Source organism: Haemorhous mexicanus, chromosome 9, assembly GCF_027477595.1.
Source record: "Haemorhous mexicanus isolate bHaeMex1 chromosome 9, bHaeMex1.pri, whole genome shotgun sequence".
Classification (NCBI taxonomy): domain Eukaryota; kingdom Metazoa; phylum Chordata; class Aves; order Passeriformes; family Fringillidae; genus Haemorhous; species Haemorhous mexicanus.
In genome coordinates this window covers 30,483,014-30,506,133 of record NC_082349.1, presented here as the reverse complement: position 1 = coordinate 30,506,133, position 23,120 = coordinate 30,483,014, and the positions used below count along the sequence as shown (strand labels likewise).

At 60.0% G+C, this 23,120-nt stretch overlaps 4 protein-coding genes across 6 annotated transcripts; 1 reads left to right on the top strand and 3 right to left on the bottom strand.

Annotated features, from left to right (window-relative positions):
• Positions 1-240: 240 nt before the first annotated feature.
• On the bottom strand, positions 241-5,290 carry LOC132331372 (flavin-containing monooxygenase 5-like). Its single transcript, XM_059854776.1, is given in 9 exon segments — positions 241-934; positions 1,010-1,082; positions 1,451-1,800; positions 1,891-2,090; positions 2,313-2,455; positions 3,102-3,264; positions 3,341-3,529; positions 4,645-4,869; positions 4,871-5,290. Coding segments are annotated over 9 exon segments (1,776 nt in total). The 5' UTR covers positions 4,946-5,290; the 3' UTR covers positions 241-576.
• Positions 5,291-5,423: 133 nt separating this feature from the next.
• LOC132331373 (flavin-containing monooxygenase 5-like) lies at positions 5,424-12,228 on the bottom strand. Of its 3 annotated transcripts, none has more exons than XM_059854779.1 (9): positions 10,507-12,228; positions 8,971-9,158; positions 8,581-8,769; positions 8,342-8,504; positions 7,960-8,102; positions 7,427-7,626; positions 6,816-7,165; positions 6,422-6,494; positions 5,424-6,219 (listed from the first exon to the last, which is right to left on the bottom strand). In XM_059854779.1, exons 2-9 carry the CDS (start codon positions 9,100-9,102, stop codon positions 5,874-5,876), a joined length of 1,596 nt encoding a protein of 531 aa, XP_059710762.1. In that variant the 5' UTR covers positions 9,103-9,158; positions 10,507-12,228; the 3' UTR covers positions 5,424-5,873. The 3 variants fall into 3 exon arrangements, with proteins under 3 accessions (XP_059710762.1, XP_059710761.1, XP_059710760.1); XM_059854778.1 differs by lacking the exon at positions 10,507-12,228 and adding an exon at positions 9,567-10,474 and having other exon boundaries at positions 8,971-9,191; XM_059854777.1 differs by lacking the exon at positions 10,507-12,228 and adding an exon at positions 9,567-10,474.
• Positions 12,229-12,379: 151 nt separating this feature from the next.
• On the bottom strand, positions 12,380-15,533 carry PLPP6 (phospholipid phosphatase 6). The gene is made up of 2 exons (XM_059854794.1): positions 14,927-15,533; positions 12,380-13,178 (listed from the first exon to the last, which is right to left on the bottom strand). The coding sequence occupies exons 1-2, from the start codon at positions 15,321-15,323 to the stop codon at positions 12,808-12,810; spliced, it is 768 nt and encodes a 255-aa protein (XP_059710777.1). The 5' UTR covers positions 15,324-15,533; the 3' UTR covers positions 12,380-12,807.
• A 218-nt stretch (positions 15,534-15,751) lies between these two features.
• On the top strand, positions 15,752-21,821 carry FAM78B (family with sequence similarity 78 member B). Its single transcript, XM_059854792.1, has 2 exons — positions 15,752-16,045; positions 17,646-21,821. The coding sequence occupies exons 1-2, from the start codon at positions 15,783-15,785 to the stop codon at positions 18,166-18,168; spliced, it is 786 nt and encodes a 261-aa protein (XP_059710775.1). The 5' UTR covers positions 15,752-15,782; the 3' UTR covers positions 18,169-21,821.
• Positions 21,822-23,120: the final 1,299 nt, after the last annotated feature.

Genomic DNA, 23,120 nt, shown 5'->3' with positions numbered 1-23,120 from the left:
CCGCGCTCCGCGGCCGCGCCCCGCCCCCGACCCGCGGCCCCGCCGCCGGGCACCCGCCATGTTTGCTGCTGGCCCGCCGCTGGCAGGGGGGCGCGTGGGGCGGGGGCCGCGCCGCCTCAGCCGCCGGCGGCCATGTCTGCTGCGGGCAGGGCTGATGGGCGCTGCGGGGTACCGGCGTCCGGGGTGCTGCGCGTGGGCCGGCCGGACCCCCAGGACGGAGCTCAGACTGACGCAGCCAAGCACTGTGCTGTCCGGTCCCCGCGGCACGGGGACAAGCTTTATTCCCTTTTCCCGAGGCCCCCCGCTTGGGCACGTTCCCAGTTTCTCCACCACCTCTGTGACTTAACCCACAGATAGAGCTCGTGGGGCTGCCGGGCCAGGATTTAGGGAGCTGTTCCCAGAGCAGCCCGTGAGCAGACTTGGTGGTATCACAGCGGGGAAGCGCAACAGGCCAGGCTGCACCTTCAAGGAACGGCTCCCTCCGTGCTCCGGCGCAGCTTGCGAGAGACAACAGACACAAGCCCAAGGGAAAAGGAGAAGACTGCCGACAGCACCCGCTGTCTCCTTCCCTTTAGGCTAAGCAGAGAGCGAGACGTAGACAAGGGTAGCCACAATCATGCCGATGCTGAAGAGCACCGTGAGGACGTGGGGCAGGGCGCTAGGGCGGGCGGGGCGGCGGGCTGCCCACGGCTGCAGGGCGCTGACCATGCGCTGCCGCTGCCCCAGGATGGCGGCCCTGGCACCCGCCCACGCACCCGGGCCCCGCAGCCGGTACTGGTACGGCGTGCAGGGACCGAAGGCCACCTCCATGGCTATCTTGGGGTCCGTGAGGAACAGGGAGAGCAGGTTGGGCTTGACCCCCAGCTGGCGGGCGAGGTCGTCCATGTAAGGGATGTAATCCACCTGGATGGTGTGCCGCTGGCTCTTCACGTACCTGCGGGCAGGGAGGGTTTGACACGGGGAGCACCGGGGGTAAGGGTGGCAGGGCCGTGCTGTGCAGAGGCCTTACCGCTCAGCCATTCTCTGCTTGGTTTGTGTGATTTCGGCCAGCATGTCGGCGGGCGGCGGCAGGCCCTGCAGCCCTGGGCAAAAGGAGGCTGGAGTTGGAGGGTGGGCTGTGCTCCTGCCATAGTCTGGATGGCTCTGCAGCCCAGTCAGGAGCAAAGTGGGAGACGTGGACAAAGAAAGTAACAGAAGGAAAAGAAAGGAAAAGGGAAAAAGGAAAAGGATGTGGTTGCAGGCAACCCGACCAGTTAGTGACCCCCACAAGAGAAGACCCCCCAAGAGTAGTACAAAAATGCAAAGTGGGGTTTTGTCCTCATGAAGAAGCAAAAGGAGGATTAAAAGGTGAGTGTGGAGAGGCAGCATGTGAGGGGATGCTACCAGCAATAACTCAGTCTTGGCGTGGCTGGGGGAGCCCAGCTGCATCCCCCAAACTGCCCGGACTTACCTTTGAAGACGTGGGTGGCCCAGCGACTCTGGAGCTCTGAGATGGGCATGATGGCTCCCCAGGGCTGGATGAGGCCAATGAAAGCCAGCGTCGGCTTCTCCAGGTCAGGGGGGAACATGAATTTGTAGAGGGGAATCTGGTTCTCCACCACCTTCACGCAGCCCTCGAGGAACGGGAAGGAGAAGCTGTATCCTGTGGCAAAAACTACAGCATCGACATCTTCCCTGGTGCCATCCTCAAAGATGGCAGATGTCTCTGTGAACTCCTGGATGTTCGGCTTCACCCGCACCCTGCCCGAAATGATGCGGTTGGGCAGGTCGTCGTTGACAGTGGGGTGCTGGTCAAGGATCCTGGAAGGGACAGACAGACCTCGTTCAGGTCCTGGCAAGGGGGATGGGCATTGCTGGAGTAGGTACCTGGGGTGCTGCTGGGGTGCTCACCCATGCTTGGGCTTTAGGCCATAGAGTGTGTGGTCAAAGCGGGCATTCAGCTTCCACTCCATGAAGAAATTCAGGATACTTGTAGGCACCAGGTTATGGACGAGCTGCATGAAGCGACTGAGGTAGCTGAAATCAAAGGGGTACCCATTGTCCGCCACCCGGTACAGCACCCAGGACCCACGCCTGGTGCTGAGGAAAACCTGGAAGGAAGGCGAAGAGAGGTTGTGGCACGGCAGCATGCTCAGACTGGGCTGGGCCCCTGCGGTGCTCCAGGGACAGGGAAGCCAGCACAGCTACTGGGACCACAATAGCCACCCCCACAGAGAGGGGACAGGGTGATCAAGGCTGGGGAGCACGCAGGGGACGGTGGGTGACGATCAGTGCCCTCTGGGGTCCTGTCCCTGTGAGCTCTCCCAGCACACCTGCTTGGCTGTGTGGCTCAGCTCCACTGCAATATCGATGCCTGAATTCCCAATGCCAACCACGACCACCCGTTTTCCAAAAAAGGCCTGAGGGCTCTTGTAGTCCCGGCTGTGCAGGTAGCAGCCCTCAAACTTCTCCAGCCCTGGAAGAGAGAGGGAAGCCATGCTGGGATGCAGAGCAGCAGGGTGGCTGCCCCCTGTTCAGACTGGTGGTGTGTTTTGGGAAAAAGCTAACAGCAGTGTGACCAACCAGAGTTATCCAGCCCTGGGGTAGTTCCCAGAGAGGTGGTGGCATCACCAGCACGGAAGATTCTCAGTGTAGCCCTGAGCATCCTGCTCTAGCTTTGGGACTAGCCTGGCTTTGAACTGGGCTTGGACTGGGAAATTCCATGCTTCCATCCCAAAATTCTGCTGCAGATCCTGTCTGGTGCCATGCATTGCCAGTAGAGGAACAACCAGGGTCTGTGCCATCTTGCCAGACCCTGGTGACAGTGTGCTCCAGCCTGTTCCCCAGCCAAAGAGGGCCTCCGCAGCTGAAAGCTCCCCTGACATTTTCCCCAGGCCCACCACCAGTGCTGAGCCCTCCAGCCTCGGTGAGGAGCTGGAGGGCCCAGCAGGTGCTTGGCCAGCAGCATGGGGAGGGAGCCTGTCTCAGGTGGGAGAGACGCTGGCGGCGGTGACAACTGGCAGCAGGATGCTTTGGCCACTCTTGCAATCCCACCTGGTGTGTTAAAACTGCAGAGGCATTTAGGGATGTCAGGGAGCGGGCAAGCAGCCCACAGGCAGTACCTGGGAAGGAGCTGAGTGGGAGATGAGCGTTGGTGTGGTGCCCACTGCACACCAGCACGGCGTCGAAGACGGCCGCCTCCTGCTTCCCCTCGCTCTCGGTCACCACCTCCCACTGCCCGCTGCTGGCGAAGTCGGGGCGCTTGGACACGCGGCACACGCTGGTCTGGCACAGGGCAGCGGTGTCAGGCACCCTGTGCCCCCGCTGCCGCTGCCACCTCCCCCTGGGCCCCAGGCCTCACCCTGAAGCGGATGTGGCGGAGCAGGTCGAAGTGCTGGGCGTACATGCGGAAGTACTCCATGATCTTGGAGTTGTGCATGTAGTTGGGAAAGTCTTCAGGGATGGGGAAGTCGCTGAAGCACATCATCTCCTTGGAGGTGTTGATGATGACGGAGCGGTAGATGCTGGCACGGCCATCCTCGGGGTGCTCCTGTGGGAGCGGGGCACAGCTCAGCGCTGGCCAGGGAATGATGGGCCACCTGCCTGCCCCGTGGGTGCAGGATTAAGCCACAGGTTGTTGTAGCACCCATCCCTCCACCCAGCAACTCTCCTGTGGTTGAGACACCCCCCCCCCCCCCCCCAAAAAAAAACCAGGGATGTATCTCTGGACTAGCAGGAGCCAGGCAGTGGTGACAGTAGGTCATGGTGGTCTTGTGCCTCAGTTTCCCCACTTCCACTCCTTGCCCCTATGAGGTAGTGCATTTCCAAATCTTCTGTGGTGCCGTTGCCCTGGCTGCCACATCAGGTCTCACCAGTTGTGGAGGCAGCTCCAGTGCTTCCTGCTGAGTGGTTGCTCCTGCTTACCAGGTCTGTGCCTCGACAGCTGGATGCTGCTGCTCTGGTTCTGCTCCACCAACCCTGTCCCTGACCCATCACAGGTAGAACTAGTGGACTGTGACAGATCCACCCCAGATTCCACTCTGACATGATGCCACCTGTTTCCCCTCAGGGCTCTCCCATGGTGGGAACACTGGTCATTTTGTTGGTGGGTCCATGGGATTAAAGTCAGCAGCTTCATTAGGTGGGAGCAGAGATGAGCTGCAGGATTGCTCCAAGGCAGGGAGAGCCAAGGCACAGAGAAGGCAGGGCACGGTATCTCTGTGTGGGCGAGTGGCACAGAAGCAGAAAGAGGAGCAACCATGATTCCAGGAAAGGGCTGGGCAGGATGGGGACAGACAGTGGGGTCAGATAAGACAAGATAGGTGGACAAGGGCTGGGAATGACCAAAAGCAAAACAGCGAAGGAAGGTGTGGATGAGATTGGGAAGGGAGGAATGGGAAAGGGGAAATCTACACTGGGGGAGCAAGCCATGGAATGAAATCTTTGGGGAGGCTTCATCCTGCTGCTGGTGAGCAGGAGCTGGGTTCTGGGTGCCTGGCACACCAGCTGGCACCGCAGATCACTTTTACTTTCCTTGGTTTTCCTCGGAAAGCTGCCTGCTGCACGCATGCAAAGCAGGGGAGCGGTGCGCGGTTATCCGCCAAGGACCGATCCCAAGCCTGTCCGTGCTGCTGCCAAGGAGCAGCCTGGCTGCTTGGGGCTTACCTCGAAGCGCCAGAGCCCCCCAATGTCCTTGCTCCTCTCAAAGCAGGTGGGCTCCAGCCCCTCATCCAGGCAGCATTTCAGGGCGCACAGGCCAGAGGCACCGGCACCGATGACGGCTACTTTCCGAGGAGCCATGTCCCACGGGCAGCTGGTGGCAGGGGTGCGGGAGAAGCTGTGGCCAGGAGGTGCAGAGCCAGGCACGTCCCTCAAGGGAGGCTCCCCGCTGCTGCTCGTTTTGAGGGTGACTGTCCCTGTATTTCCTGTGGGTGGCCAAGGTGTCACAAGATGTTCTTCCAGACATGATCTACAGGTTTCTCTTCCTCCTTGCCACACCTCCTGGCCTGCCCTGCCCTCTGCAAGAGGTGCATTAAGTTCTGTAAGCATTTAATGATGCCAACAGTGCTCCAGGACTTCCTGGGCAGGGCAGAGATGTGGCTATGCTTCGGATTTCGGCAGGTCGTGGCGTGGAAGGCAAACCTAAGGGATGGGGGGGTGACTGGCATGACCAGCCCAGGCATCTGATGGACAGGACCCCCATCCTTTACCCATTCTGGGTCCCCAGCCCACCCAGCCACCTTCTGGAGGAGCTGTGTGCAGGTGACCAGGGTGGCACTGAGCTGTGCCACGTGACCACCAGGACCCACAGTGGCGGGACACACCTTGGGAGAGGCTGTCTCGCTGTGGAGCATGTGTGCACGTCAGCCTATGGTGTAGGCGGCCAGTGCCGCGAGGCTGATCTCAAACCCATGAGCATTCCCACAGCACACAGAGGGTCTTGATGGTGTCAATAACAGGAGAGACACTTGGCTGTTTATTGCAGTTATCCACTTGGAAAGTGTACTGTGCCTTTGCTGCTTAGCTCTGGTGCGCGTGTGGCAAAATTGGCACGGCTGGGTTACAGGGGACAGAAAAGCCTGGAGCGCTGGCTGAGAGGGACTGGAATTTAGCCTGCAGTGAGCAGATTTCCTCCCTTGTCCATGACAGCATTCCCCAAGGGGAGGTGAGGAGCAAGAGCCCAAGCATTATTTTGGCAGCTGGGGAGGTTCTGTGCATCCCTAGTTCCTGGTGTGGTCACAGCTGGGCCATGCCAGGCAGGAGCAAGGTTTTCTGCCACCAGAGGCTGCAAAGGGGCAGGGGTGGCCAGCCAGTTCTGCAGCACATTGCAATGCTGTCCTGGTTTAGGGAGTCACCCCAAGACAAAAGCCTCCCTTCTTGAGCTTGCAGGGCACCTACAAGTAAGCAAAAACAGCTGCCAGGATGGCCATGGCCCCAATCAGCTTGAAGATGAGGGGCATGGCAGGGGCTGAGGTGCTCTCTTCCACGTGTCGTGTCTGCAGGGGCTTGAGGATGCGCTGCTGCTGGCTGAGGATGGCCTCCCTGGCACCCGCCCACGCACCCGGGCCCCGCAGCCGGTACTGGTACGGTGTGCAGGGACCGAAGGCCACCTCCATGGCCAACTTGGGGTCTGTGAGGAACAGGGAGAGCAGGTTGGGCTTGACCCCCAGCTGGCAGGCGAGCTCATCCATGTAAGGGATGTAATCCACCTGGATGGTGTGCCGTTGGCTCTTCACGTACCTGCGGGCAGGGAGGGAGGGAGGTAGGTAGGTGCTGGAAGCAGAGCTGGCAGATGCCCTGCACACCAGGAAGGACTGTGGGTAGTGCGGCCAACCACATCTCTGCCCTCTGTTGGCACACAGAAATGTGCCAGGACGCATCCATGGGACAGGATGGATGCCCATGAGCAGCTGTGCCTAAGGCATCCCCGCAGGGATCTTACCGCTTCGCCATCGCTTCTTTCTTCTGCTCAATGTCAGCCTCCATGTTGTGCTGCAGGGGCAGCTCGTTCAGCCCTGGGGAGGAGGAGACACAGTGGCCACTGTGGTGCTGGCCTTGCCTGGGTGCTGCGCCTCTGCCAGCACCACCGTGGTGTGTGGGCTTGCACCTGAGGCATGTCCAAGTGCCACGGGATGGGAAGGAGCAGCCTGTGGAGCTCAGAGTATGGGTGTGCCTGTGCCTCTCAGAGAATAGGCCATCTCACTGTGACAGCCACAAGGCAGAGTGCCATCACCATGGCCAGGATGGCACAACCAGCTGCTGCCTTCTCAACATGGCTGGGCACCATCTGCCCTCACTCCAGGACTGCATCTACAGGGCAGGTTTGCCTGACTTACCTTTGAAGACACGGGTGGCCCAGCGACTCTGGAGCTCTGAGATGGGCATGATGGCTCCTAGGGGCTGGATGAGGCCAATGAAAGCCAGCGTCGGCTTCTCCAGGTCAGGGGGGAACATGAATTTGTAGAGGGGAATCTGGTTCTCCACCACCTTCACGCAGCCCTCGAGGAACGGGAAGGAGAAGCTGTATCCTGTGGCAAAAACTACGGCATCGACATCTTCCCTGGTGCCATCCTCAAAGATGGCAGATGTCTCTGTGAACTCCTGGATGTTCGGCTTCACCCGCACCCTGCCCGAAATGATGCGGTTGGGCAGGTCGTCGTTGACAGTGGGGTGCTGGTGAAAGACCCTGGAAGGTGCAAGAAGCCATTAGGGCTGGAAGGCTGTGTCTCTGCTCCGTGTCCTGCTCCAGCTGCTGCTCCCTACTCTGGGTCATCTGCCCCTGCACTGCTGTCTCCAAGAGTCCTTGGATGGGGCAGTGGTGGCTCCCTCAAGCATTGCCTGGGCACAACAAAACAATAACCCAGTCCAAGCACAGGGAGCAGGGAATGGCCAAGCTGGGCAGGACACAGAACGATCCCTTCTGGGCAGGGGGAGTGTTTGATGATACCTGTGCTTCGGCTTCAGGCCGTAACGTGAGTGATCAAACCTGGCATTCAGCTTCTTCTCCATGTAGTCACATGCCACGGATGGGCTGAACAGCCCCTGCAGGAATGTCTTCAGGCGGGTGGTTAAGATGGTGTCAATGGGGTAGCCTCGATCTCCAACGCGGTTGAAGATCCACGCACCCCGGCGAGTGCTGAGGAAGACCTAGACAAGGAAGAAGGATCACTGCCTGAGGCAGTGGTGATCCTGGGAGGGCTGCCCTGCGGGGCACGTGCCCTTGCCCTGGGATCACTCTGCTTTTTGCTGCCCAAGCACTGGGGCAGAGGGCAGAGGGAGCTGGTGACTGGCATCTCGCAGGGGAGTGGGGCCAAGTCTCAATTGCCTGGCAGCTGGGATTGGCAGGAGGCAGCATTGCCAAACACAGGGAGTGCTGGCATGGAGAAGGAGCTGTGCAAGTGCCTTGGTCCTGGTGTCCCTGCAGAGCTGACAGTGTCCCACAGGGGTAATCCTGCCTGCCAGGACCCTACTCCTGCTTACCTGCTGGGCTGTTTGGCTGATCTCCACAGCCAGGTCTGACCCCGAATTCCCAATCCCGATGACAACAACCCTTTTGTCTGTGAAAGCCTGAGCATCCTTGTAGTCTCGGCTGTGGAGGTAGCGGCCCTTGAACTTCTCAATTCCTGTGAGCAGAAGGAGGAGAGATGCTTGGCTTCCTGGTGCCAGGTTGGAGGATCCTAAAGACTGGAGACATTCCCTTACCCCACCAAACCACTCCTGGGGAGCACAGGAGCACTCTTGGAGTCAAAGCAAGGCAGGGAAATGTTGGGGCCAGGGGGGAAGCAGCAGGGAGAATAGGGACAGGCATGGACTAGCTTTCTAGTGTCTCTGGTGTCTCCTCACACCGGTGCACAGGCAGTACCTGGGAAGGAGCTGAGTGGGAGATGAGCGTTGGTGTGGTGCCCACTGCACACCAGCACGGCGTCGAAGACGGCCGCCTCCTGCTTCCCCTCGCTCTCCGTCACCACCTCCCACTGCCCGCTGCTGGCGAAGTCGGGGCGCTTGGACACGCGGCACACGCTGGTCTGGCACAGGGCAGCGGCGTCAGGCACCCTGTGCCCCCGCTGCCGCTGCCACCTCCCCCTGGGCCCCAGGCCTCACCCTGAAGCGGATGTGGCGGAGCAGGTCGAAGTGCTGGGCGTACATGCGGAAGTACTCCATGATCTTGGAGTTGTGCATGTAGTTGGGGAAGTCTTCAGGGATGGGGAAGTCGCTGAAGCACATCATCTCCTTGGAGGTGTTGATGATGACGGAGCGGTAGATGCTGGCACGGCCGTCCTCGGGGTGCTCCTGTGGGAGCGGGGCACAGCTCAGCGCTGGCCAGGGAATGATGGGGAAGGATGGCTGGGGCTGATGAGGATCTTCTTTTCATGGAGCCCCTGCCCTCAGTCTCACCCAGAGGATCCCACTATGGCCGGCTGCGCCCCCACCAGCCACCACGGACCCCTGCGGTGCTGACCCCAAGCAGGACAAGTGGCCAGCAGGGTTTACCTCAAACCTCCAGAGTCCTCCGATGTCGCCGGTCCTCTCGAAGCAGACGGGCTGCAGCCCCTCCTGGAGGCAGGCTTTGATGGCGCACAGCCCGCTGCTGCCCCCGCCGATGATGGCCACCTTCTTTGCCATGCTGCGCTCCACCACCGGCACTCTGCCTGGGGACAGGGTCGGACAGCGGGCCTAGCCTGCCAGGGGTGCGACAGTGCAAGACTTTGACCCTGTTCAAAGAGGTCCCAAGCAAAAGAGGCAGCCCCTGAAAAGTGTGTTTGGGGTTGCAAAGCCACTGCTGTCCCCCGCCAGGTGTGGACCTGGCCAGTGCTGGGTTTTGCAATACTGTGGGTGTTGCCTCTGGATGCCTTGAGGAGAAATCCTACCGAGTGTCAGGGAGCCTCAAAACCTCCCCGCCCATGCCAAGTCCCGGTGATGGAGGTGCCCTGAAGTGCTATGCCCTGCTGAGGGGACCGACAGCTCCCTCCCGGGTAGTTGACAGCCCCTCTGCCTGCCCTTTGCCCTCTCCCTTCCCCGGGGAGATTGCTGTTCTGCTGTCCCGGTGCCCGCTGGTGCCGGCAGCTCGGGGGACACCCTTCACCGACCTGCGTCCGTGAGACGAGCAGCCCAGGGAAGGCTGGCGGCGGGCACGGGGCCGTGCGAGGGTCTCTACCGGGCTGCCCCGGCCCGTGAGGCCGGCCCGCGGCCTGGCTCTGTGGTGCGCAGCGTCCGGGCGCGGTGCCTCGCCCTCCGTCACTCCTCCCACGGGCGCGGGGAAAGGAAGCCCGGACCCGGCTGGCTCCCGGCCGCCTGCACGGCTGTTCCGCCAGCGGCGTCGCCGCAGCCTCGGCCGGCGGCCGCAGGAGCCATCCCAGGCGCTGCGCGGTGACACGGACACGCAGCCCATCCTTATGGCTGCGTGCCTGGTAAACAAGCGCTGTCCTGGACTTTGACCCTAGGATTATCGGGATCAGCCCACGTCTGGCTATTCTGGTACCCGGGGTGACACACCGCTCTGGCTGCTCCAGCTGGGAGTCAGCGCTGGATCGCCCACATCCCCTGTGCTGGGCATGTCGGCACAGTGTCCCTACAGCCACGGCTCACCCCTGGGCTAGCCGAGTCCTTGGGGCCAGTGGAACCCCGGTGAGAGGAGCACCACGCTGCTGGGGTGTCCTTGGTGTGAGGGTGGTGGGAACAGCCAGGTAAAGGCTGTCCCTCACAGCAGAAGGCACAGACCATGCGGATCCAAACTTGCTGCTGGCTTCTGGCACACTCATAGCCAGAAAGCCCCTGTGAGGCTGCAGGAGAAGTTTGCTCTTCCATATGCAGAGAACTTTGCCATAGAGGTGAGCAAGCAGAAGGGCCAAGCTCTGCAGCTGAAATGGTTTTAACCTTCTAAAACTCATAGTATGTTTGCAGTAAGCTTAATACAGCTCTTTCTGTCCCTTGCTGTCAGCAAGGGCTGATCTCTGCCCAGGGCAGAAATGCTGAGCTGCCAACCCACACTCTGTGCCTGCCTGTCAAAAAGCATCAAAAGCATCTTACCAAGCAAGGGATCAGCACAGGAATGGAGAGCTGGCAACACTGGAAGTGCTACTCTTCCTGCTCTACTGTCAGCTGGCTTCTGGCTCTTGCAACCCAAGGGCAACAGGTACAGGCAGAGCTCTCCACCGCTCTGCTGTTGCTATGAAACCTCTGTGCAAGTTGCCTCTGAATTTGCCCTTCTCCCTGCAGGAGGCTGCACAGCCTTGGACTTTACCCCCCTCTACCTGGACTCAGTACAGGCAAACTTTGCAGCAGGGGCATGCCACGACATTTTGGTTCAGGTTGGTTGATGTCTGTGGAAATTCACAGTTCCCCCATACCTGGCAAGCACCCAGGATGTAGATTGTGTGCAGCAGTGCCTGCTGTACAGTGCCTGCTCTGGGCTTCCACAGTGGGCAGAAATACTGTGGGACAAGTGGAGCAGAAAGCTCCTCTGTCCTATCGGTGGGCTGCACCCATGCTTGGAGGTGACAAGCACAGGAGAGCAAAGGTCTCTCTGGAGGAGCTGCAGAAAAACAAAGAAGAGCTGAGAGGGTGGCCAGGCAGCCTGTGACCCAGCAGGGCTGTGCAGTGGTGATGGTGAGTGCTACCAGGATCTCATGGAGTGTCATGCAAGTGAGCCAAGAGCAACTTTTTGGCACACACGTGTGTGGCAGCCACAGATGCACAACAAGCCCTGCCCACCCAGTGTGCCACCTGCCTGTGCTCCCACAGCCACCACAGGGCTGGTCCTCTGCCTTGGGGCAGGAGGGCTGGCTGGAGTGTCCTGGTGCTGCTGTGCAATTGCCAGACTGGCCCAGCTGGCTGCCAGGCATGCAGTGCAACCCAGGGGATTATTTTTTGGTCACTGCAGCACCAACCCAGACCTGGAAGCTTCACTGGCTCACCCTGTCAGTGGGTCAGGGCTCAGCTCCAGGGGAACCTTGTCATGTCAAGCACTTCCATTTCAGCCCCTGTACAAGTGACAGTGACAGGGTGCTCGTACCAGCAGCCATTAGGCTGCTCCTGCACACTCCACCCAGGAAAACACCACACATAAACACTGCCTGGCCTTAATATGACTTAATTGGTGCTTGCCAGGGCCTGAGTGCACTAACAGACTTCAATGACCACAAAGAGCCTCACCTGGGCCCAATCCCTTTACCCACATGCCAGGAGCACTGTTGAAGCTGATTATCTGAGCTCAGTCTAGAGCCCTCACTCCCTGCCTGGCTGTGGTACCTGCTGAAATGCATTCTATGATTTTCTGGCTCAATCTCGGCCCCAGCTCATTACAGAGGCTCCTTGTGGTCCCCTCCTGCCAAGGACCAGCAGCCCTCTGTGAAAAACAGGCTACCAGTGGTGCCAGGGGAGGAAAGCCAGCCTGCCTGGAGCATAGGGAGCCGTGGCTGTGGTTGGCAGAGCCATGACCTCTTGCTGGAGGAGGTGTAAGCAAGGCTCAGACCTGGGGCTGGGTGTATTTCTGGGCTGTTGGGAAGGGGCTGGCTCTGCAGGACTCTCTGCAGCCTGGAGTATGCTACCGATCAGGAATTGCTGTGCATGTGTTGTACCCCCTGAGAAACTGAAAACCCTGTGCAGGGAAAAAGGAACTGGGAAGCTCTGGACAAGAGCCTGAGGAGCAGGCTGCTGCTGGGAGCTGCTTACCCTGTTGCCCACTGAATGATCAAACCTTCAGTGCCGCTGTCCTTTCCCAATGACTCTGGGGGCCACGTGCTCGACATCTAGTCTTAGTGCAGCACTTAAATTGAGAGCAATAGCACTTCAGTTGAGAGCAATAGGGAAGAGATTGCTTAGGGAGGCAAAGCTCTGTCACTCTGAGGAAAGAGCCCTGTGGGTTCCCTCAGGCAAGTGTTGTAGAACAGGCTGTGCAGGGTATGCTTACAACAGCAGCATGATCAGTGTATTTATAGGATACAGATACAGGGGTGATTGCAGAGAAACCTCTGCAGAGTCACAGCTACCACGTACACCACGGGCCATTGCAGGTGCCCAGCGAGAGCATGCAGATTCACAGTATGAGCAGTGAGCTGACGGCCGGGTGTGCTGAGCCCTCCCCAGGCTCTGCAGAGACTGCTTTTGGTCACCAGAGAACAGTCAGCGCAGCCCCTGCCTGACAGCCCACAGGAAGGCGGGACAGCACCAGACATCTGAGTGCAGGCCCTGGAGCCTGCAGCACCGCTCGTGTGGAATGCTTGGCCGGACTGACGGGGTTCAGGATGCCACTGCAGCACCAGAATCCCCTCCCGTGCGTGCTCAGAACGCCGGCGCACGGCCCCTGCTTGTGCCGAGGCCGGCGGGCGGTCAGCGGCTCCAGAGCGCGAAGAGGGTGGGCGCGGTGGCCGGGGACAGCCAGCAGTGCTCCACCACGCCGTAGAGCGCGTAGCCCAGCAGCAGCCCGAAGAGCACGTCCGTCATGTTGTGCCTGCCCAGCATGACCCGGGAGATGCTGACGATGAGAGCCCAGAGCACCACGAGCACGCGCAGCGGCACGGCCAGGACCAGGTGGCGCAGCACGAAGCGGCAGACGAGAGCGGCCCTGGTGGCGTGGCCCGAGGGGAAGGAGTACTTGTCCACAGAGATGGTGACGAACATGTCCATCTTGTTGTGCGTGGGCCGCGGCCGCTTGACGAGCCCCTTCACCACCGCCACCATCACCAGGTCCAGCAGCAACGCTGGGAGAGACAGCAACGGGGGTTACTCAAAGCAGAACCATCAGCCAAGGGCCGTCGGCTGTCAAAGCTGCCTGAAGGTGATGTTTTCCCCATGGCTGCAAGACCCAGGCAGGGAGAGCACAGCACGCAGCTGCTCTTGGCCTTCTGCAGCAGAAGGGGCACATCCTCAACCTCTGCTCCTCTGCACGCACCCCTCCTGCACCATCAGCCCCTTGGCCTGCCACAGCCCACAGGGCCCTGCCTGGCCTGCACCCCAGGGATTTTCTCTCTGTGCAGAATCTGATCTTGCCATGACTCTGGGCCCGATCTGCTCCTTAATCTGAAGGCAGCAGAGGCATGAAGTCCCCAGAGCTCCCTTTGTGGCAGTGCTGACTCTGCATTGCTGTCTGCCCTGCTGACCGGGGTCAAACTGGCTGGGTGAATGATCAACCCACTCCCCTCGGACACAGGTCAGTGGGAAATGCTCAGGGCTGGTGGGCTGCCAGGCTCCTGGGGTCTGCCTGCTCCCTGCTGCTGGGGAAAAAGTTAACCCTGCTCTGGTTCCCAAGAGATGAATCAAGGGTAAGTTATGGTGGCTTGCCCCTGAGGGCTAAAGGCTGTTGTCACAGAGGAGGCAAATCACCTGTGATAAATGTTCAGCCAGTATTTGCCAAGAGCAGCTTCTCATGTAGGGCAGAGGGTGCTTTCTCCATCCCTGTTAGCTCAGCTTAGCACAGCACCCACAGCCAGGGCTAATTCTTGTGTAAGACACCAACTTCTGTGTGTCCTAAGACACATTTCTGGACACCAAATCTTTTGGTCACTTCAGTTCATTTCCTTAGGTTAATCATTTAAGACCAAATTTCCTTTCTTTCCACGTGTAAAACTAGATCAATTGCTTTTTCTCTTTCTACATGGGATCTGGGAATTCAAGCTGGACACGAGGGAATCCTTCTTCCCCACATGGGTGCTGCAACGCAGGGATAGATCCCCAGAGAGGTGAGTGGCGCTTGCCCAGAGCACTGATGCACTGGGACAGCTCTCCTTGGAGCAAAGGTTAGGCTGGAGGCATCCAGTTCTGCTGTGGGGCTCCAATTTAACCATGTGCTGCTAGATGAGAAAGAAGCACAAACCTGTGTTTGCCACCAAGCAAATTTCAATTCAAAACTGAAGTGTGAAATCCTAATTATTTGCAACTTAATACAAGACTAACAACAGAGAGAAGGTCTGGTGCCCTAGAGCTATAACAGTTTCTAAATAAGCATAAATTAATCCTCTTAAATATACCTAGGCTGTTCTGTGTGTGTGTGAAATACTACAGCACGCAGGATTAAAGTCGTGCTTTAAACCAGGTTTCCTCACTGGCTGGAACAGAACAATCCATGAAGGCCCTGCAGGCAGGGAGTCAAGGGTCTGTGTGCCAGAGCAGCTTTTCAGGGAAAGGCCCGGTGTCTCAACACTCGGCACTGCACCTGCAATACGCTGTTGTGACAAGCGTGGGGAGCTGAGCGGCTTCGGCCCCGACAGCGTTTTGTAACCGCGGGAGCAGTTTGCAGCTGGGAGTTTGCCAGTGCGTGGTGGCAGCTGTGCCAGGTGACTCGTGTCGCTGCCACCACGCCCTTAAGCCGCAGGGTCACTCCTCTGCCACCGGGCATGCCAGGTGAGCCCGCACAGGCTGCTCAAAATCAGCTCTCGGGGCTTCGGCTTACCCAGCTCTGCCCCATCCCTCGGGTCGCCCTCCCCAGCCCCGGGGCGGGCCCCCGCCTCACCGAAGAGCAGGTTGAGCAGCACCTCCCTGGCCGCCGAGCTGTCACTGTGGCAGAGGCCGTAGAAGGTGCCGAGCAGCCAGGGGATGCCGTGGCCCGACACCTCGATGACCTTCATCAGGGGCCGGGCGCTGCCCCAGGCCGAGCCCTCCCCAGCGCACACCCCCAGGCGCTTGGAGGCCCAGAGGTCGATGGCGAGCAGGGAGCTGAGGGCGATGCCCACGAAGGACGGGTTCAGCTTCATGCAGTCCTCCTCGGGCAGCGGGGCGGCGGCGGCGGCGGGCTCCCGGCGGCGGGACGGGCTGTCGGGGGCGGCGGGCCCGCGCTGGCTCAGCGACAGGAACTCCAGGCGGCCGCCGCTGCCGGCGCGCCGCTCGCGGCCGCTCCGGGGGCTCGGCATGGCGACGGCGGGCGGCCTGCGGGAGGCGGGCGCCGGTCACCCGCTGCCAGGCCCGCTCGGGACCCGGCATGTCCCCCTGCCCGGGGCCGCTTCCCTCTCCCCCTCCCCGCGCCCTGCCCCGTTATCCCCGCCCCGCCGCGCTCTCGGAGCGTCCCCAAGGACGCGGCGGGTGCGGCGCGCCCGCGCTTCCCCCGGTACCGGGCGGCCCCGGCGCCGCTTCCGTTTCCTGTTCCGCTCCCGCCCGTGACGCACGCGCCGCTCCCGGCGCGCCCCGCCCGCCGGCGCGCACGTGCCCGCCGCGACCGGCGTACGGCAGCCGGCGAGGGCCGGAAGAGACGCGGCGGCGCCTTCGCCCTGCCGGCGCCGGTGCGGGCGCCGTGCGGCGGGCGGCGATGCGCGGCGGGCGGGCGGCGGCGGGACCGGCCGCCCCCCCGGGCCCGCGGTGACGGCGGCTCGGCCATGGGGTGCCTGCAGAGCGTGGCCTGCAAGGCGCGGGTGCGCCGCGAGCAGATCGTGGTGTCGGACGTGTCGGCCACCATCGAGCCGGCGGCCACGGCCATCGAGGAGAGCTCGCCGGTGGTGCTGCGGTACCGCACGCCCTACTTCCGCGCCTCCGCCCGCGTCCTCATGCCGCCCATCGCCCGGCGGCACACCTGGGTGGTGGGCTGGATCCAGGCCTGCAACCACATGGAGTTCTACAACACCTACAGCGACCTGGGCGTGTGAGCACCGCGGGCACGGGGGCGCGGGGTCCGGGCTGGGAACGGCGGGGGCTCCCCGGGGCGGGCACCGGCCCTGCCCCACTCCGCCCGCAGGCACCGGGAGCTGCGCCCCGGCATTGGGAGCTACACCCCGGCATTGGGAGCTACACCCTCGGCATTGGGTGGGAGCTGCACCCCCGCACTGGGAGCTGCACCCCGGCATTGGGGGCTGCATCTCTGGCATTGGGAGCTGCACCCCGGCATTGGGAGCTACACCCTCGGCATTGGGTGGGAGCTGCACCCCGGCACTGGGAGCTGCACCCCGGCATTGGGAGCTGCACCCCAGCATTGGGTTCTGCATCCCGGCATTGGGTTCTGCATCCCGGCATTGGGTTCTGCATCCCGGCATTGGGTTCTGCACCCCGGCATTGGGGGCTGCATCTCTGGCATTGGGAGCTGCATCTCGGCATTGGGAGCTGCATCTCTGGCACCCCAGCCCCACTCCCCAACCCCACAGTTGCTGTTCCTCGGGCCCCACAGCTGCTCCCACACGGTCCTGCTGGCCCGGACCTCGCCCTTCCGAGGGCTTTGTGGCCGCTGTCGCACACCAGCCATCGGTTTTTCTTTGGGGCTTGGACGGGAGCACGGGCAGTGCTGGGGGAGTTGCTCCCTTGGTTTGTGTTAGAAGAGGGAAAGGTTGTGGTGCTGGGCAGAAGTGGCAGCTGGAAAACAGCCTTTCCCAAGGCTGAGTGTGTGGGTGGCTTGTCATCCCTTTGGGGATGCCGAGGGGCAAAGCTGTTGGCTCAGTATCTGTGTCTTCTGCCTTTGGAAAGGGGTTATGCAAGAGGGGAGATGTCCAGAGGGGTCTGCTCTGCAGCTCGCTGGTGGGCTCCTGCTGCTGGTGCCGCAGCTCTGTGGGTGCTGGGGGAGCAGCAGGTCCTTGTGCTGCATCCTAGGATCACCACAGACTGGTGTGCGTGGGGCACTGGGGCACTTGGGGCCATTGGAGTGAGTGGGGTGATCACTTGGAAGGATGGCACAAGTGTGGCCCCAGCCCCTCTGCTGCAAAGCTGCTCCCGTGTTATTGCCACACAGGCCTCGCTGTAGCCACACTGTGTTGGCAGCATGGCCAGCAGCAAAGATTTGGGCTGAATACCCCCCTCCCCCCCCCACAGCCATATTGCAGGGATTTCATGGTGCCAGTGGCAGGCACCATTGTGGGACTCAATTGTTGTACGTGCCTTGGTATTTAAGGCATAAAAATCACAGACCTCCTGCAGGAGGGGGCTGCTGCTGGACTGGGCCCGTGCCCTGGTCAGCTGGGAGACAGTGAAGGCTGTTCTGCAGCACAGGAGCTGATCAGGGAGAGAGTGACCCCAAAGAGACTCAGCAGTGGGTTTTGGCCCAGGCAGTTTAATTGCAGGTTAATTAAAATGGCAATGTGTTGGCAGAGCAAAAGCTTGAGCTGGATGTGCTCAAGGAAGCTGAATTTGTTTTTTAGGGCTATCCCTGAGCATTTGCTGCAGGCAGGCAGAGGGTCCCTGTGCTGCTGGCTTCCCTGTCCCTCGCCGGGCACTGTTGCTGCCATTTCCCTGCTCATCTTCCTCTTCCTCTTCACTAGGTCGAGCTGGGAGCTGCCCGACCTGCGGGAAGGACGAGTAAAAGCCATCAGCGATTCGGATGGGGTGAGCTACCCCTGGTATGGAAACACCACAGAAACTGTGACCCTGGTGGGGCCCACTAACAAGATCTCCAGGTTCTCAGTGAGCATGAACGACAATTTCTACCCCAGCGTGACATGGGCCGTGCCCGTGAGCAACAGCAACGTGCCGCTGCTGACCAGGATTAAGAGGGACCAGAGCTTTACCACGTGGCTCGTGGCCATGAACACCACCACCAAGGAGAAGATCATCCTGCAGACTATAAAGTGGAGGATGCGGGTGGACATTGAGGTGGACCCCATGCAGCTGCTGGGGCAGAGGGCACGGCTGGTGGGCAGGACTCAGCAGGAGCAGCCGCGGATCCTCAGCAGGATGGAGCCCATCCCGCCCAATGCACTAGTGAAGCCCAACGCCAACGACGCCCAGGTGCTCATGTGGAGACCCAAGCGAGGGCAGCCCATCGTGGTGATACCTCCCAAGTAGGGTGTGCAGCTGAGCACCTGGCTGCCCCCGGCCCGCTGCAGACGGACAGGGCTGCCGAGCCAAAGCTGACCTCTCGGGTTCTCCTGCCTTCGTTGTTGTGGTTGGAAACGTGGCTCCTCCTCGGTCAGAAATAGAGCCTGGCTGGCACAAGGGTGCAGAAGAGGGTTTGCTGAGCTGGAGGATTTCCCGGGAAGCGGAATGGAGCACTTGCAGCTGGCACAGAGGCTGTCTGACACAAAGGACTCGTCTTTCCTTGCGGGGCGGCGTGAGGAGCATGAGTGTGGTTGAACCGTGCCCGTGGCAGATGCTGCTTCCCACCCAGCCAGAGGGAGAAGCAGAGGCTGTTCCTGCTGGCAGCGGGGGCTGCTGCAGTGCCCGTGTCCCTGCCGTGTCCGTACCTATGCATTTCAGATCCGTGATCCGCCCCTCGCCTGCCCGCTGGGACCGGGCGGGAGGGCCGGCAGTGGGGTGGGACCGGGCGGTGCTGGGGGCGGGTCCGAGCCCGGTGCCGCCGCCCAGGTGGGGTTTTCCGCAGCCGGGGGCAGCGGGACACGTTTTGCATGCGTGTGGGTGTGTTTGGAGTGGTTGTGAGTGTAGGAGATGCCATAGCTCTTTTCAGTCTTGGGGTGAGGTCTAAGGGCAGGTTAGATGTCCTTTTGTTGTAAGGTGCACTAAGTCTTTGCGTCCCTTAGCCTCCCCTCCCGAGTCCACTGGCCCTTCTCTTTCGGGAGCAGGAGGGATTCCCAGCCCAGTCCGGCTGGGAAGTGGGGGCAGTGCCGTTCTCCCAGCCCGGGTGCTCTGTGTGTGTGTGGGGTACCCAAACCAGCCCAGAGGTACCCCTGGACTCGCTTTGCTTCACTGCAGACCCCGCTCCCTTGCTAGCAGTTGGGTGCTTGCTCGTTTTCCACGCAAATGCTGGCTCACGTGGAGGCCTCTTCCCCAGCCACCCATGGCTACTGGCTGGGCCACCAGTGGAGGGGCCAGCACGCTTTGTGGTACCTCCCCAGGCTCTGTGCAAGGCAGGGATGTGACTGGAGGCTGTTCAGGGCAGGCCTGGGTTTTCCTGGGAGGGAGGAGCTGAATGTGCTGCCTGGGGCTGCCTCCTGCTGCTGCTGCTGTGCTTGGGAGGCTTCACAGGGGCATTTATGGCATTTTCTTGCCTTTCTCCTCACTCCTTGCTGCCTGGATGGCTGGCATTGGCTGGTGCGTGGGGCAGCACGGTGCTGGGGGATGCAGCTGGCAGTTCCCAGGATCTCACCCTGGAGCTGCAGCAGAGGCATAAACTATGGCTGTGCTGCTGCTGCTGCTCCATCACTCCTGGGCAGGTGCTTACAGCTTTTGCTGCTCTCTCTGCTCTGTCCTCCCCAGCACGAGCCCTGCAGCTCCTCCAGCACGCAGCCCTGCCTTCTTCACACTGCGGGGAGGTTGTGCTGCCCTGGGGATGCAGGTCATTCCTGCTGGGAAGGTCCCTGTGCTATCCTGTTGGCAGGACAGGCTGGGGAGGAGCGCCGGGTGACACTTCCCTGCACCCCGGGCCTCGCCAGCACAGGGGCTCCCGAGGCATCTTAGACCAAAAATCCCCGTGAAATTCCCGTGCTATTTATTGCCCTCAGCAGTAGCGTTTGCTGCTGATCCAGTTCTTTATTTATTTTTCCTCTGGGAGCGTTTCCTTTGGACGCCTTGGTGCAACAATTCCCTGTGCTGGGGCTGGTGCTCCCACTCCTCCCGCCCGGCCTCCCGCTGGGCTGGGAACCTGCTGCTTTCTGTGCCTGGGTCGGGTTCTGCAGGGGGCAGGCTTGGAGGGAGAGAGGGCTTTGAGCTTTGGTTTGCTGTGTTTTCTGCAGCAGAGCTCCCACAGGGAGCTTGTGGTGTGGGAAGATGTCCTGCTCTTGTGAGACTGTGGCTTTGTCCTGGTGTGGGACCGATGGCAGCTTTTGCCATCGCTGATGTTTTGTTTCTCAAAAAGTGTGCGTGGAGAGGGGTTAGAAACTTGAAGTAACAATTTTCCTTAAGGACTGGGGGAGGAGGGGTAAGTACCTTTTGGTTTGAAGTAAGGCAGGTGTATACTTTTGACCCAGGGGGACAGAAACATCTCTGGCAGCATCAGAGCTAAAACGCCAGAGGAAGGGGCTCCCCAACAAACAGGTGGCTCCAAGCTGAGCTTCCTGCTGGGAGAGGATGCTGTGTCCAGAGGCTGTGTGAGCCAGCTCCCCAGAACCCATGGGAAGTGGCTGCAGGCTATAGTCAGCCCAGGGAGCTGCTGTGGCACCACTGTGGCTCCAGTGCCTGGGAGAGCAGGGACACTGCTGCAGGGATGCTGTTGAACTCAACATTGCCACCTTTTGGGACTTGCTGGCCAGTCTGAGCCTTGGCACGTGGCTGATGCCATGACACTGAGACAGCAGTAGCTGAATTTCTGTCCATGAATGTCTGCAACATCCTGGTGCCAGGGTCAGGCTCCGTGCCTGGCTGTAGCCGTGTGCCTGATGCCCCAGGGCTGCCCCAGCCTGCAGGCAGGTGTTGGCTGAGCCCCGGGGCCGTGCCTGTGTTCACCTCTCCAGGCTTCTGCCAGGCTTCCACTCCCACTCCTCTGACAGCTGGATTTGATGCACTTGGTTTGGTGCATGGGTTGTCTTTGTGGGCATTTCCCCATTAAAAAAGAAGGGGGGGAGAAAAAGAGTTTGCAAAGAAACACATGCAAACAGTGTTTACGGAAACGTGCAGGCATTTTGCATGTTGGCAAAGGTGCATGTTCACACCTGGGTGGAGATGGAGCTCTGGGGCTGTTGGTGCTCAAAGGAAGGAGGGAAGGTGTGGGGGAGAGTTCCCATGTAGGAGTCTGAGTCTGTGGCTGGATGAGCACTCAGACTCCTGGGCTTCACCCCACGGGATGCTCTCCCTGAGCCCCCCTTCCCCACCAGCACCCCGTTATCTCAGGGAGGGGCAGGCCATGGAAATGCCCACCCTCATGCTCCCTGTGCCCTGAGCCTTGGGTGCCCCTTCCCCTCCTTCCCAGCCTCGGGTCACTTATTTATTTATCTATTTATTTATTTAAGTTATTTATTGGTATTTATTGACAACTGGAAGTCCGGGTGGGGCGGGGGGGCTCATTTCTGCTGCACAGTGGGGGCAGCTGGGTCTCCCCCACACCCAGCCCCCTGCCTTTTGGGGTGCTGCTGGGAGCACCTCTGGGGAGGGATGCTTGTGGGTCCCCAGGCTCCCATCCCCTTTTTGAGAGGCAGGGGAGACAAGGGGAAGCACACCGTGCCTGCAGGGAGGGCAGCCGGTGCTCGCCCCCTCCCTGCAGAAGCTCGGAGCCCCTGTGCTCCCTCCCCTGCCCATCCCTGTTTACTGACCCTGCCTCCTGGTGCCTCTCCCGCTGGATTTGCTGTTTCCAGCTCCTGGAGAGGGCGGGAGGAGCCAGGATGGATGAATGTCACTACGGAGAACAGACCAAACCAGGTATTCTGCTGCCGCGTGGGGAAAATCAGAGAGAGAGGAAAGCTGGTTTTGCAGAGTGCCTTAAACACAAATTACTTTTCCCAGTAGGGGGCTTGGACTTCTGTCTCTGGATGTTGTTACCAACTCGAAAAATGTTGCATTTCACTTCTCTGGGATTAAAAGAAAAGTACTCGAGCTGTACTGGAGCCAAACCATGTGTTTGCTTGAGTGTCTCTGGCTGGTTTGTACCTCTGGGGCCATGGCAGCCCGGGGGAGCAGGCAGGAATTCATGGAATTTCAATCAGCCCCTGCCTGCCTCAGCAGTGGCACCAGTGGCTGTCCCTGCTGGCTTTAAGCCCTTGGGTCTGGTGACAGGATTTGATCCACTTTGTCCTGACTTGTGGGTGGCTTCTGTGCTGTCCCAGAGAGGTTGTGCTGGCCCTTCCCCAGGGATGCTCTGAGCAGGCTGTTGGCACAGAGGCTGCCATGGGGCTGTGTCCTCACACTTCCAGAAAATTGGGCAGTTGGTTAAAAAGCTTGGAAGGGGCAGATGTTCTTTTTTTCCCTTAGGAAACCAGATCAAGGTGAGGGAGCAGCAAGAAACCCAGGAATTTGTGCAGCCCGGCCATGGGAACTAGGAAAGCTGCCCAGCTTGATAAAGCTGAAAAGCTACACTGAAACAAGATGTTTCCCTTTTGAAATTGTTGATTCCCTTTCCCCTTTCTTGCAGAGTGGAAGAGTGAGAACAAAGCCCAGAGACCAACTGTTCCCATCTTCCAGTCAAAATAATACATGGGAATAATATGGAGTTTCATAATGAAGGCTCATTTAAAAGCCATTTGGGGAAATACAACAATATTCACTGCATAGTTCCTGAAGGCAATTAAAAATTAATAAACCTCTTTTTTTTGGGGGGGGAGGGGTAATAAAAGAGGGTTGTGGGTGCTGCCTGAGGTTTAGTCAGGAGGGGGATCTCACTGCATTGGGTGAGATCAGTGAGATCACTTTGCTCACCTGGAACATCAAACCTGTCAGTCCCACTTGCTGGGGGGGTACATTTGTGCCCAAGTTAGCTGATTCCTTTAACAGCTGCTCCTTTTGAGCATTGCTGGCTGTGCTGGGCACTGAGGGGTGCTGGTAGCCCCCCCATGAGCTATTCAGTGAGCAGCTTTCTTTCCTACTGTTATATTAAAACATTGGTTATCTCTTGACAAATCCCTGAGATGGAGGTGTGGGAGAACAGGAGTCTGCACGGCTCCTGCCACGCCTGCTCATGCCCCAGGAGCAGGGAAGGACCTGCCCTGCAGCCAAGGGCAGACCAGGCTCAGGCCCATTCTTCCTCCCCAGCAGGGAAAGCACAGCTGCCTTGTCTGAGACCGTGTGCCCTGGGACAAGCTGTCTCTCCAAAACTCCTTCCTTGCAGAGCAAGAACAAGGGCAGTCTGTGCTGCTGCCACCCCCCTCCACAGCCTGGGCACAAATCCCAGCTGCGTGCCTGCAGGGAACACAGCA